This window comes from Xiphophorus couchianus, chromosome 10 (genome assembly GCF_001444195.1).
Source record: "Xiphophorus couchianus chromosome 10, X_couchianus-1.0, whole genome shotgun sequence".
NCBI lineage: Eukaryota > Metazoa > Chordata > Actinopteri > Cyprinodontiformes > Poeciliidae > Xiphophorus > Xiphophorus couchianus.
Genome location: NC_040237.1, coordinates 15,221,132 through 15,234,348, shown reverse-complemented (window position 1 = coordinate 15,234,348; position 13,217 = coordinate 15,221,132). Strand labels below are relative to the sequence as shown.

The window sequence follows — 13,217 nt, the reverse complement described above, 5'->3', positions numbered from 1 at the left end:
AAAACTCTTATGTAGACCAAAATAGCAAACTCTGGTCCACTTAATGTCTCAGAAAAATCCTGCAGCCGCTAAAATTTCACGCTACTCCATTTTTGTCTATATTTTGTGAAGAAGGAAGTTAGGAAGTTGTGCTCAGTGTCTTCTTCAGAGGTTTCTGTGTTGTTTCCGTTAGTAGTTCTTGGTTCAGCGCCAGAGTTTGAGTTGTTTGACACAACACAATTTGAAAGAGAACCGGCCCCAATCGAACAGAGCCTACGGGACTATCAGGTGTGAAAACACTCCGAATATCGCGACAGCCCCGCTAAACACAAATGATACACGTACTTCGATGCATCTTCAAAAGATGAAGGTACCTTCAATATCCCTCAAAGCTTAGCTTACACCAGACCGTCAAAGAGATACTGAAAGCTCCCAACTTTGTGTGACAGTTGTGCCTCTTCATGCCCTCTTCAGCTAATCACTCAGTCTGCCAGTGGAAGGTCAGAGGGTCACATTACTCCTGTCAGTACCTCGCTGTGCGTTAAATGCTAAATGTCTGCCTCTGCTGTGTTGTTTTTCTCCTGCAGAGATACATTGCCTTAGAAGACTCCCAAGACGGAGAGAAAAAGGACCTCCAGTCTCGACTGGTAACTTCGGAGTCCCACGTGCGGCAGCTAGAGCTAAAGACAAAGAACTATGCAGATCAGAGTAAGTCCACTGCTTCTCTAACTGGTTTAGGCACGTTCCCAGTCCACAGCAATCAAGTGGAGGTAAGCTTAACTGTGAAAATACAAACTATCTGGTCTCTAGTTCTAGTAAAGCAGGGGTTTCCAATGCTAGTCCTTGACATCTAGCATCCTGCAGGTTTTAGATGCGGCCCTGGTAGCTTTGACTCAAAGCAGCGTCTATCCCAGAGCGCTGTTGCCAGACGACCTGAAACGTTCATCAAGGTGCCATCACTGCTCGGAAACAACTGGTTTCTGACTCCTTTTACTTCCTGATGACAGCTTGACTCCTTAGATAATGGCTGCTGTCATATGACCGATTCTTATACAAGCAGTGTTTATCAGTGGCTATTTGTGTACTGTTTCTGAAGCAGAAAATGGTATAAGTTGAAGATAAAGCATAATGTAGTCATGGTGTTTTCACCAAAAACACCATGAAAAAAACAAAAACGACCCTCATGATGCATGACCGCACCGCTGACGACGTTTGCTTGACCGCATTTGGCTGGCAGTGTTTTGCTAAAGGGGAAATTTAGCTTCTCATTTCTTCTGATGTGATACTTCCTTTATTTTTCAATAAGATCTATTTAAATCTCTAGTTAATGTTTGCATGTTCTGAGCAGATAAATACACCGCTTCTCTACCTAACATGGATTCATTTTGACTACTCTGAGCTGCTCTGTCTGTGTTGCTGAACAGTGTCCAGCCTAAATGCAGATTGACGCAAAGCGTGACAAACAGATTAAGTTCGACTGTTTTGCCTCTGATTCATCGCCTGACACCTACTTGTTTACCTCAGGATACTCCTTGAAAAGGCTTGAGCCACTGCTTCCACAGTCTGCTGTCTTCTTTAACACCGACTATTAATCATTCAGCTGGAGATGTTGAGTCTTTGCTTTAATCATGGAAAAATACCAGGGTTGAAAGGGATGGAGGGTTTTTGTCAGCGTATGACTGACTAAACTGTGAACTATTGCTAAAAGTCTTAATTTGAGGTGCAAAAGGAAGTAGTTGGTGAGTTTTTGCTTGTATATTGACAGAGTTGACTAAGTAGTAGAAATGCTGCTTGTCGTTTTCAACTCCACTGCTCTGAAATTGTTTGTTGGACAGCTTTATGGGGTACTAGGTGCTAAAAAATAAATAAATCTGGTTTCAATGAATCTGTCAGTCAGTCATTTCTAGTTCAAAATCTAAAATATTTTGACTAATCAAATCTGAACTGGATAAATCTGGAAAAAAACAAGGAGAGGACTAGCAGTTGGCAAACAACCGATGGAACCGCGCATCAGCTGAGTTCATTATGCGAGCTACTTGTCAGTGCAGCGCTGGTAAAAATGCTATTGAAGAGTTAATGGAGAAACGTTGTTGTGATGACGTTCTGAAGGCGGAGCGTCGGAAAGAGCAGAAGCTTCTTAAAGTGACAGAGGCCCAATTTCAAGGCGTCAAATTTCTTTCCAAGTCATTTTTTTTGGTATGCAGCCTTTCTATAACAACTGAAAGCAACTTTTGATTGTGCTATAAAATTGAACTATGTGTCTGGAAAATATATAATAGTGCCCCTGGTGGAACATTTTAACTTAATCAAAAAAAACAAAGGGTGTTTTTTTTTTTTGTTGCTTTTTCCCCCAAACAAAAATCAGCTAAACTAAACACCACTTTCGAGTTCGCTGTAATGTGTCAGCTGTCTCGCCTGCTTTGCATGTGGGGGCTTTCCTGGGGTCACCTTTTCTTGTTTTTATACACACCTTTATATTTAGGTTAAAAGTTTGTTTTGTTTTTTTCCTCAACGCTGCTATTTTCCACCCACTTCCTCAAAACCACGCAGAATTTCAGTTTCTGTAGCTCCAGCTGATGCTTTCAGAGCCAAACATCTGCTTTGTTCAACCTGAACTCCGCTCTGCTCAAGACGCTGCGAATTAGCCATAACGCAGTAAAACTGCATCTGAATAATAATAACTGTTCCCCTTAAAATAAGCAAGATCACCAGAGGAATCTGAAAGCTTTCCACTGGCTAGAAGTAAGTCAGTTTTCTAACATCTGTTTTTGATCTATTTCTACTATTCATGAGGTTTTTACTTATTTTTTGTTGTTGTACATTGTGAATTTTTCTTTTTATAATTAAAAAACAATCAAAAATACTTTTGTGAGTTATTTTGAAATTTTAAGATAAAAATCTAATTAAAATTGAAAATGTGACACCGGTGTTCTCAGTTGAAGGGTTTTCACAAGAAAATTAAGAAGCTGAAGAGTCTATGATACAAACTCGGATGTAAAATGTAAATGCAATTAAATCTGAATCTTGTGAAGGATGATGAAAGGACATGATTCATGTTAACTCTTACTCCATTCAGAAAAGATGCTGCTCATGTTCTCATAATAAAGTTCAAGGACGTTTGTGGTCCGTTGTTGCCCTCTGCTGGAAACGCGTTGCTATTACAGCGAATCACACAATTGTCGCACTGAATCCTGCATGTAAAAACTACGGGCCTCACTGAGAACAAATAATAACAAATATTTATTTTTCATATCAACAGTAAATCTGGTTTATAATTACTATAATCACTATTTTTATTTTCTTTTTTTTTTTCTTGTTCTCTTAGTAAGCAGATTTGAAGAGAGAGAAGCAGAACAGAAGAGGGAGTACAATGCTCTTCATCAAAGACACACTGAGGTAAGCTAACGTGGAAAAATTGTCAACTTTTGTTTTTAAGAAATTTGTACATTTTACCAACATTTTTCTTTTGACTTAAAGTAATAACGATTTAAATCGACAGAGCCCGAGTCCTGACTAATCTAATAATCAAGATTTGATCGACAGTGCAATTTTAATACTGCCAAGGGTACAATGAAGTGATCTAGATCAAGGAAACGGAAAACTGTGCCGACTCGTCACCCCCAAACCACTACTCCTGCTCTTGTTTCAGTAAACGTTTTGTTGTAGTTACACTTGATGATGTACTCGTCCTTAAAATGGCTGTTGCACACTTCTGTTTCTACTTTAATAGATTTTAAACATTGTACTTTTCAAAAAGCTTTGTCAAAGTTTCGTTAGCTAGCACCCTTTGGCGGACGACACACTGTGGTAGTAGAGCATTTCCAGATCCAGACTACCAAAATCCAAACTTTAAATAATCATATAGCCTTCTTTTTTAAAATTGTATTTATTTTATTTTTATTTTTTATTTTATTTATTATTATTTTGTTGGCTCAGACTTTGTCTCCTCACTCACCGTAGCTCTAGGTACTAAAAACCCATCCATGTTGTCTCTGGCTTAGTTGATATTGATATCTGGTTGATATTGTCTGCAGTTACTTTTTCTGTTGTTTTTGTTTCCTCTCATGTTGCACCCTCCCTGTGGAACTCTGGCGCCCCCTGTGGGGTAAAAACCCTGGTCTAAATCAAAGCTTATTGAAGTCCTTCTGTGTCTGTTACGCACAACTTAGTTTTGACTCCCTCGCATAAAATCCTCGTTAAGGTACATTGTCTAATCAAGGAGAATGAACACTTTTGAAAAGTAATCCTTCGAGGTTCAAAATGATATTCTCGGTATAGAAGTAAAACATATTTCAATCGTAATGAAGTCGTTGTCTGAGACGTGTTGCAGAGAAGGTGGAGAAGGTGAGGATGAAATAAACACGAAGGGTCTGAACAGGACTGATGGTGCCGCGGAGCCTTTGATCGCTCTGGCAGTTCTCCATTATTTATAACCAGCAGGCGTCCGAGTCTCCACAGCTCTCAGGTTTCAGCTGCCGCCTGCCGCCGATCTGAATAATGTTCCAAAAAGATAAAAGCTGTCACCTGCACACTTCTAGCACACATGCCTCATTTATTATTCACTTCTTTCTTTTTTTTTTGCCAAAGCTGTGCCTGAACGATTTAACGTTTCATGTGGCAGGAGATCGTTTGCTGACGCATTCCTATTCTTATATTTTTTGAAGACACTCTGTTTCTGCCGGATTGTCTTAACGTGGCTAACTCTCGTTTGCTTTTTGTAGATGATCCACAGCTACATGGAGCACCTGGAGCGAGCCAAACACCAGCACCCGACCACACCAGCAGAGCCGTCAGATACAGGATCGTCAGCTAAGAGACGGTTAGACCGAAGCACGCAGTTTTTCCTACTAATACTGTTAATTAACTTTCTTTTTACATGAACTTAACTCGTCTGTTGACTCTTCAAAAGAAACACGTGGATGGATTGTGGTTGCAATCAAGACACATAAGGTTCTTCTAGCTTCATAGAAACACCTCGGTAAGACTTTATTTGAAGGGGTGTGCATAAGACTGACATGAAACTGTCATAAACGTGACATAAGACGTGTCATGAACATGAAAGAGTCTTCATGAATGATTAGGACTGTGGTCATAAAGTGTCTTTTGGTAAATAATGACACTTTTAATGCAAATAAGCATTACAAGTTGCATTAAAAGTGTCCACTTAGCATTATTTAGTAAATAATTACATTTTTAAAATTGACGTTACTTTGAATCTCACTGAATGCAGTTGGAGTACTGACTGTAATAATTATTTTTGTGTGGGTCTGTGTGTTTCAGATTGAATAAAACTATCTTTACCTCTATCGACATCTATATTTTTCCTCTACCTTCATAGAATAAAAGAACAATGTTCGATTTACTCGAACATATACCTGTAAAGAGTAAAATCGGAGAAACTGATCATTTTAAATGGTCTCTTGATTTTTATTTTATTTTATTTTCCAGAGCTGCGTATGTATTTCTATCCACCCGAGGCTCTAGATTTGTTAATTCACCAATATGTTGTGAACGGCCTGCTGTGCAGTTTAACAAGCCATGTCCACGTCAAAACCTGAAGCCATTTCACGTACTGCGATCTCAAGGACGCCGGGTAAATCTGCACAGCAGTGCGGTTGTTGGGCTAAATATTTTCTATAGTAATAAATCAAATGGTCAAAGGCTGAATTAGGGGTGAGTGATATTAACTTAGAATTGTATCTTGATATTTTGTGGTATTAGTTTGAAAATGATAAAATATGTTATAGATGAGAAAGTATTTACTACTTCTTTTTTTAGGTAACATTCATTGCTCCACAGACACAAACGCTGCTGTTGAAAAACATTCCCCTTGGAAATGGCTTCTTTGTAAATCTCACTTACTTAATCTGCACGCAGTAGCTGCGTTTTTATTAGATTATTTTTTTTAAATTTACTAATATTTATTGACACTCTTGTGGAACAAAATGTGGAGAAGATAATACAAAATTAAAATGTCAATAATAATTCATGTTTGCTTTTATTTATTTAGACATTATTTTACCAAGAAGTCCCTTGAGATTAAATTTGTTTGTTTTTGAAAGAGACCTGCCCAGGCGGCTCACTAGTGTTCAGTATAGAAAGCAATAATTAAAAGGCACAGACAATTTTAAAAATAGCATTTAAATACACACAAATTATAAACTACCAAAAATAGAAGTTAAGACTTCATAAAATAAAGTTAAAAATAATTATTTAACATCATTAATTAAAATTTATTGATACAATAAATCAAAATTGTTGCAAAAACGTTTTCACGATATGTCTGTGTGCACGATTTCTTCTTCAAAACTCAATTATTTCCTGAGCATTTAGTTGCAATGTAGCGTGCAGTTTTTGTTGATGCTAAAAACGTAAAAGCTTAAAAGTAGTTCCCTTTCAAACAGCCTCACACAGACACAAACTTTCCCCTTCCGGCTCCCTGGTCTGAAGCCAATCGGCTGCAGGCAGAGCAGAGACATATGGAACAAGCTGCCTCAGCAACCTACAACCAGAGGGAGCAATGGAGAGAGAGAGAGAGACCCAGAGGGAGGGGTGCTGGGTGCCATGACGGTGAGGAGGGGGGCGAGCACGTCAGAGCGTTCTAGACCGCACCGCAGTAGCCGCGTTGCATCTCAGCACATGATAGGAAGAGTGAAGCAGGGAACTAGCTGCCAGAAGAGTAAAGTGGAGGAAAGCCGCTGCTGGTACCAGCTTTGCCTGGCTCTCTGCGGATGATTCGCTGCTGCTGCTGCTCCAGTCCATCAGGAATCCTGCTGACACATTGTTGATCTGCTCCAACTCTGACTGCCTCGCCTTTGAGCTGCTGCATCCAAAGCTGTGGATTGACTCCCAGCCAGAGGGGGGAGGATGCGCCGTCTCTTGGAGCTGCTGCAGACGTAGCTCCACCGGGAAACGTCGGAGCGCTTCAGGGACCCCTCGCCACCTTGCTTTCCAACCGTCCCCTCCCACCTTTGGGTCCTGGGTGGGGGCCATGAGCCCCGGGTGTATGCTGCTGTTTGTTTTCGGCTTTGTCGGAGGAGCGGTGGTCATCAACTCCGCTGTACTGGTCTCTTTGTCGGTCCTGCTGCTGGTTCACTACTCGGCCTCTACCGGAGGCTTACCTGCCCTGCCTTGGTCGCCCTCCCTACCCAGACCAAGCAGGTACAACCTCTGCAACTCATCGTGTGAAAGTGGCGTGCTGTTGTTTATGTTCCTCACTCTCCTGGTAGTCACAGTGACGTGGTAGCCATGCAGTCGCTTCATTCCAGCCATGTGGGTGAGGTACCAGCAGACGGTGTGAGACGGTGTAGTGAAAGTAGGTGAAGAGAGACGGGGTACCAATTTCACTAGTTATTTCTCAATATCAAAGAGATCTTTTACTGAACATCTCTTTGAGGTAAAATGTGCCCCAGTGATGAGTTCAAAAGGCAGCGGCAGTGTTTGTCACCGTCAGTGGCTCTGGTGTGAACTGTTTGAAGTCAACATGGGAGTGTGTTTATTGTTTCAGGCTCCTGCTTGTCATCACTGCTTCCCTGGTGGTGTGTTCCCCATGGAAGCCTTTGCTCTACCCACTGTGTGTGTAGAGTTTCCCTCCCTCTATAAACTGGAAAGCCTCGTAAACGTTTTCAGATTTCTTGAACGTTTTCATCGTAGTATCACAAACTTGAATGTCTTGAGGTATATTGCTGCCGGGTGTGGTGTGCGTAGAGTGACCTGATCCTCTTGGAAGGAAATTGGGATCGGTAGGATCTAAAATCAGAGATATTCACCGTGTTGGATTGTCTTGGTTCGATATTGCAGTGTTAGTGTTGTTTTTCTGAGGACAACAACGCAGCCTGTTGATTTGTTTAGAAAACGAGGTGACAGAAACATGGAGGGTGAATTTAAAATACAGAAGCCAAAACAACTGAAAGTCCAGTGGACGTTGTAAACGTTTTTGTATTGTTTTCCTCTGTCCACAAACTCTCACTATTGCTTCTTCCCAGTCGGCCATATTTGTTGACTCTGAACTCGGATTTGGTCTTGGTCTAGAGAGGTTTAGCGGGATTTCCCAGCTGACATCTGAATGTTGGTGAGTGAAGTCAGTTTGTGTGTGGCGTGTTGCTCGACACCATGCACTGTACGACCAAACCTTTTATACCTAAGATTTTAATCATCAAGTGAGTGGTCGCTCAGGCTCTTAAAATTGGACGGTATTTTTTAAATCCTGCCATGTGAACCAGACATTACCGCTTTTCTTCCAGTAGTTTGTTGTTCTCGGCTCCCATCGTCTTCCCATCAACCTCTCTGTCCCAGCTGCGTAAAAGCATCGTCAACTTTTGCCATTGACATGGTTTGTGCTATAATCATTTTCAAACACATACAGTTTTGTATGCATGAGTTCAGTTTTGCTTTTCCAGAATTAGTTCTCCCACTTGTTTCTTGTCCTTCCTTGACGACTTGTGTCAAAACTACCAATGAATCTCTTTATGGCAGCGTCTCACCACTCTTTTGTTACGGCCAGATTTTTTCACTACAGATTCACCTGTTGGTCCTCCAGAGTTACAGCAGGCCCCTTGACTGCTTCCCTCATTAAAGGGCTCTAAAGGTCCAGGACGATTTGCCAATGTCGGCTGTCATTGTTGCAGTTCGGTGACAAAAACCACGTAATTTTGTTCTCCGCCTCATGTTGTTCATCGCTTTTTGACTCAACCCCCTTTGTGAACTTTTCACCCGACCTATATGCCAAACTATTTTATGATTGGTCAGAATTGTGTCCTTTTCTTTCCGCTTCAAATTTAGGAGGCACTATGCTTGTAGAGCTTGATATGATTTAGTTTCAGAGATTAGAGTTGTCAGATTAGCATCTCCCAAATGTAAACTGCTTTTCTATGATCTTCATGGCTGTGATTCCCAGCGTTATTTTTCTTCCCACCATTATCAGCCTCAAGGGAGGCCTTACTGCACCACAGGAGTTTTTTATTTCATTATTATATTATGCAGCTTCGATTCCACCATACTGAGAAGACAGGCACTCTCTAATGCGCGTTTAATTTAGCAGATTAAGTGAGCCATTATGAGAGTGACCTGAGGCTTTGTTGATTACTAGAGCTCCGTGTTTTAGCTGCCGTCACCTTTTCTGCAGCATCAGCGCAACAGCATGTCCTGTTCACCATCCTCTGCTCTCACTGCTCGCCATAAATCGCACTGAGCGGTCCCGTTCATTTTTACTCGTTTGGCACACTTGTTAATCTGTCGGACTTTACAAAGTCGCAAAGTTGACAACGTTGGGCTGGCTGCTGTTAACCACGCACATGCAGACGAGTCTGTCGGTCAATCCTCTTTCATGGCGGAGCAAAAGGAATAGAACTGAGATCATTTTAGTTATTGATTAACTACAGATGAATCGATTATTCTGACGATTAATCGGCTAAAATTTGGCAGATTTTTACAGATATTTCATTTGTTTTTTTTATACAATATTAGAAACACATTAAAAGAGGCAAATTAGTAATTCAATTCATTTTTAGGCAAAAATTTTAAAATGGCTTAAATTGCCATAATAGAACTTTCCTTTAGTAAATGCTTTATCAGTTGCAGCAAAGGATCCATCTACAACTACAAACATGCTTTTAATGTTAACATGTGACAAGTTCAGCCATTTCTGTTTGACTCAACATTAATACAATGTAGGGCTAATCTGTTGATTGATTTTTGGATGAACTAATTAATAATTAGATAGCAAAAGGAGATTTAATAGGAGATTTTCTTTGCAGAATATAAGAGTTTTGAGTGGAACATATTTACAGACAGTTTTTAAAATTTTTATCTTAAATTCAAAATGAATATATTTTCGGTACGAAATTCAACAACCTCAGCTTAATTACAGCTCTGGGGTGTGGTGTTCTTTCAACAAATGGCCTTTTTTTTAAAATAAATCAAGTTAGCAATTAATCGCTGACTAAATTAGTTGACGATTACTTCAATAATCGATTCATCACGAATAATCCAATTCATCGTTTAACCCCTAACAAGGAGACGGTTGTGGTTTTTCAGATCTTTTGTAAAGCTAGATAAGATCGGTGGGTAAGATCGGTTTTTCTTGTAGCTATCGCCCGATGTCCCAAACTTAAGGAAATCTGGACTGATTTAACTGTGCACTCCTAATTATTGGTTGGGTTGGAGAGACACAGAGATAAATATGAAAGGTCTGTGTGATGAATCAGATTATACTTTATCCAGTTTTCTGTGGGTTGGTGAAACTTTTAGACTTTGTTGTTTTTCTTCTAGCCAGAGCGACGGATCTTGATCACTGGAAGTCACTGAGTGTAACGTGTCGAGCTCCAACCGACCGTTTCCTTTTGTCTGTAGGAAAGAGCGCCCCATCTCCATGGTTTTCCAACTTCCCGGGCCCGATGGCATGACCTCTGAATTCCAGCGGGACCCTGTCGATACCCCGTCTGAACCATGGAGATTCAACAACCTCAGCCAGCCGCAGTCCAACACCAGCATCAAGGTACCGCCCACAATTAAACTCCTGATTAAAATCACAAATGTCTCCCCCGTTTCAGTCAGGTGTACACCGCGAGCTTCCCATGAACCCAAAGCGGTGACATCACCCCCAGGTTTGCCGAAAAGGCTGCAGTAACCAAATGGAAACATCCTCTGCCAGTAAACTCTGAAGGACTACATTTCTATGCAGAGAGAATGGATTGTTCAGTGTGTCCTGAATTTTTAGCAGCTTGTGTGTTTGTGTGTGACGGGGATGGCTTGGCGCCCAGGAAGAAGGGAAGTGGTACCATTCTGAGGCCTGCCTTAGCCCTCCTGGGAGGGTGGAGGAGACACAGTCTCTTTCACATCGTTGCCGTTGAGGATCATACTTCCAGGAAGGCTCCGTCATGAATATTAATGGGCCTTATAGGGCTCCGTTTGTGTTTTACACTAACTCTGGTTCAATGAACGTGATTGGAATTGGTAGAGTGGGATGACTCTTAGTAGCCTCTAAACTTTCCTTGTTCTTCAGCCTTTAAAATTTTTTCGTTTTGACAAGTTTCAGTCTCCTTAGTGCCTTTTTATCCGTTTTTAAAGATTTGACCCCTTTTCCCTCACCATGTTTGGTGTGATATAAAAGTATTCTTGCCCTTTGAATTGTATTCTCTGGGGTTTTATGTTGTAGACGTACAACATGAACATATTTATAGCAGGCTTTTAATTAGACAGGTGCTTTCTATTTGTTGATGTCGATGTGTTTGTGGGCCTTTTATTATTATTCCTTGTTGTAAAGCACTTTCTAATTCAATTATTTGTGAAAAGTGGTGTATAAATACATTTTAGTTACTTTTTTTTGTAATGATAGTAACACAAAGTAGAGCTAAACTGTGAAGATGACGGAAAATAATCCGCAGTAAGTGTGCTGAGCATTTGTAGTCAGCCCTTTTACTATTGTACCTCTATGTAAAATCTAATGTCTGTGTAATTTAAGAGAGGTTTGTGGTTTGTTAGAGTGAATTAGTGAACAAACTGACCAAGGAAGAAGTTCTCTGGTCACAACAGGGAACGTTTTGGCCTCCATCGCCCAAAGTTAAACATGGTGACGGCAGCATCATGCAGTAAGGAAGCTCATCAAACTTGATGGCAAGATGAATGCAGTAAAACACAGCGATATTCTCTACAGAGAAAAACTGCTTTGATTTGATTGATTAAAAATAATTATTACGCACAGTTTTGTTCTCTTGAAAGTTTGGGTCTTCAGTTTTACACATGGGCTTTAAGGAATGACAAAAAAAACATTTTCAGCAAAAAAGCAGGTATTTTTTCTGTTCTCTTTAGTTTTAAGACTTTGAGTGGCTTCTTACAATTTTTTTGTGCCACTTGTCCGCAAAGTAATGGTGTTTGATTTAACATGTTTACTCCGTCATGTGTCCTTAACTCACAAGTAATTCTGGAAGGATGCACTTTTCACATCTTTAAAATGTAGCTACTATGCTGCGAGCAGCAACCGCCACACACAAACAGCTACTTCTTTTAGCTCTTTGTTTTTTTAGTCTTGTCTTACTATTAAACTACTCACAATCAAGACCGTTTTAAAGGATTATATGAAGGTTTGAAGTAGAGCAAATTGAAATTAGGAATTTCCTGGACTTTTCTATTCTTCTGCGTATTTTGTTGGATGTTTTGGGTAGAGCCACTTTAGACAGAGGGCCACTTCACCCTAATTGGCCACTCGGTGCTGCCACAGCAACAACATGGCGACGCCAGCATGTAATGTTCAAGGTCTTTCTCCTCACAGAGAGAGTGTGGAAAAGGTAGGAAGAGCAAACAATAAGAAATGAGGAACAGTAAAAAGAAAAAAAATGTCGTCTAGTATTGACCTGTTCGGTGTGTGAGAAATCTTTAAATAGTGTCTGCTTGTATTGCAACATCTGTTGTTTTCAAGGTGACCGGGATCCGAACAGATCCTTAGTTATTGTCCTGATTGATTATTTTCCGTGTGCTCTGAGCTATTTATGGGAGAGGCGCAGAGGATCAACAGGAAGAGAACAATGCAGGGTTAGAGTATCAGGGTGGCACAGAGTTAAAATGGTTCAGCTTTTATTTACACACTGAGCCCTCACCAAGTAGGTCACACACTGAGGAAGAGGAACGGTATTACAATCTCATAGTTAAAAAAAGAAATGGTAGCATAAGTGTCAGCTTAGTAACTTGGCCACTTAAAATTTGAATCTTTTAGAAAATAAATAACATTTGTCAGTAAGCTGCTGTGGAACTTGATCTGTAAAAAAATGTTTTTACATCTTTTTAGTTAATCTTCTTTACTTTTACATTGTTATAGTTCTTCTTAACTCTCGTAACAGGTCGATTACTCATAAAGCTACTTTTTTCCCTCCCCACCCTGACAATCTGTACAGTAACCGATTATAATCTTCCTCAGTATGAAGAGATTTTTTCCCAAGTCAGAGATGTTGGAGGAATATCACCAGAGAATTTCTCCAACCAGGTAGACTTTCACGGAGAGATCTGAGTGATGGCATCCATAAGACTAACCATTTTATTGGCTGTATTTTCTGTGGTAGCGATGCAGGATTTGTTGTGTAAATATAAATAGTGACGCTAACACTTCAGAACAGTCAGAAGTGCATGATGTCCGCCGGCTGCATTTGGATTTTCAGCTAAAAATTGTGGAATAATGTACAAAATACAAAAGAAAACTTAAATGTCAAACATTTGATATGTCAAACTTAAATAGAAAGTATCTGCAT

At 40.3% G+C, this 13,217-nt stretch overlaps 1 protein-coding gene across 7 annotated transcripts in view; it reads left to right on the top strand.

Annotated features, from left to right (window-relative positions):
- spag9b (sperm associated antigen 9b) overlaps nucleotides 1–13,217 on the top strand; it is a 46,520-nt gene that overhangs the window by 10,965 nt on the left and 22,338 nt on the right. For 4 of the 7 annotated variants that reach the window (XM_028029841.1, XM_028029839.1, XM_028029840.1 and 1 more), the window contains exons 2-5: nucleotides 567–687; nucleotides 3,305–3,375; nucleotides 4,701–4,798; nucleotides 10,330–10,474. In XM_028029841.1, the coding sequence (XP_027885642.1) occupies nucleotides 567–687; nucleotides 3,305–3,375; nucleotides 4,701–4,798; nucleotides 10,330–10,474 (435 nt within the window). Of the gene's footprint in view, nucleotides 1–566; nucleotides 688–3,304; nucleotides 3,376–4,700; nucleotides 4,799–6,638; nucleotides 7,141–10,329; nucleotides 10,475–13,217 lie in introns of those variants that run through there. The other 3 variants (XM_028029845.1, XM_028029844.1, XM_028029846.1) reach the window with 2 other exon arrangements.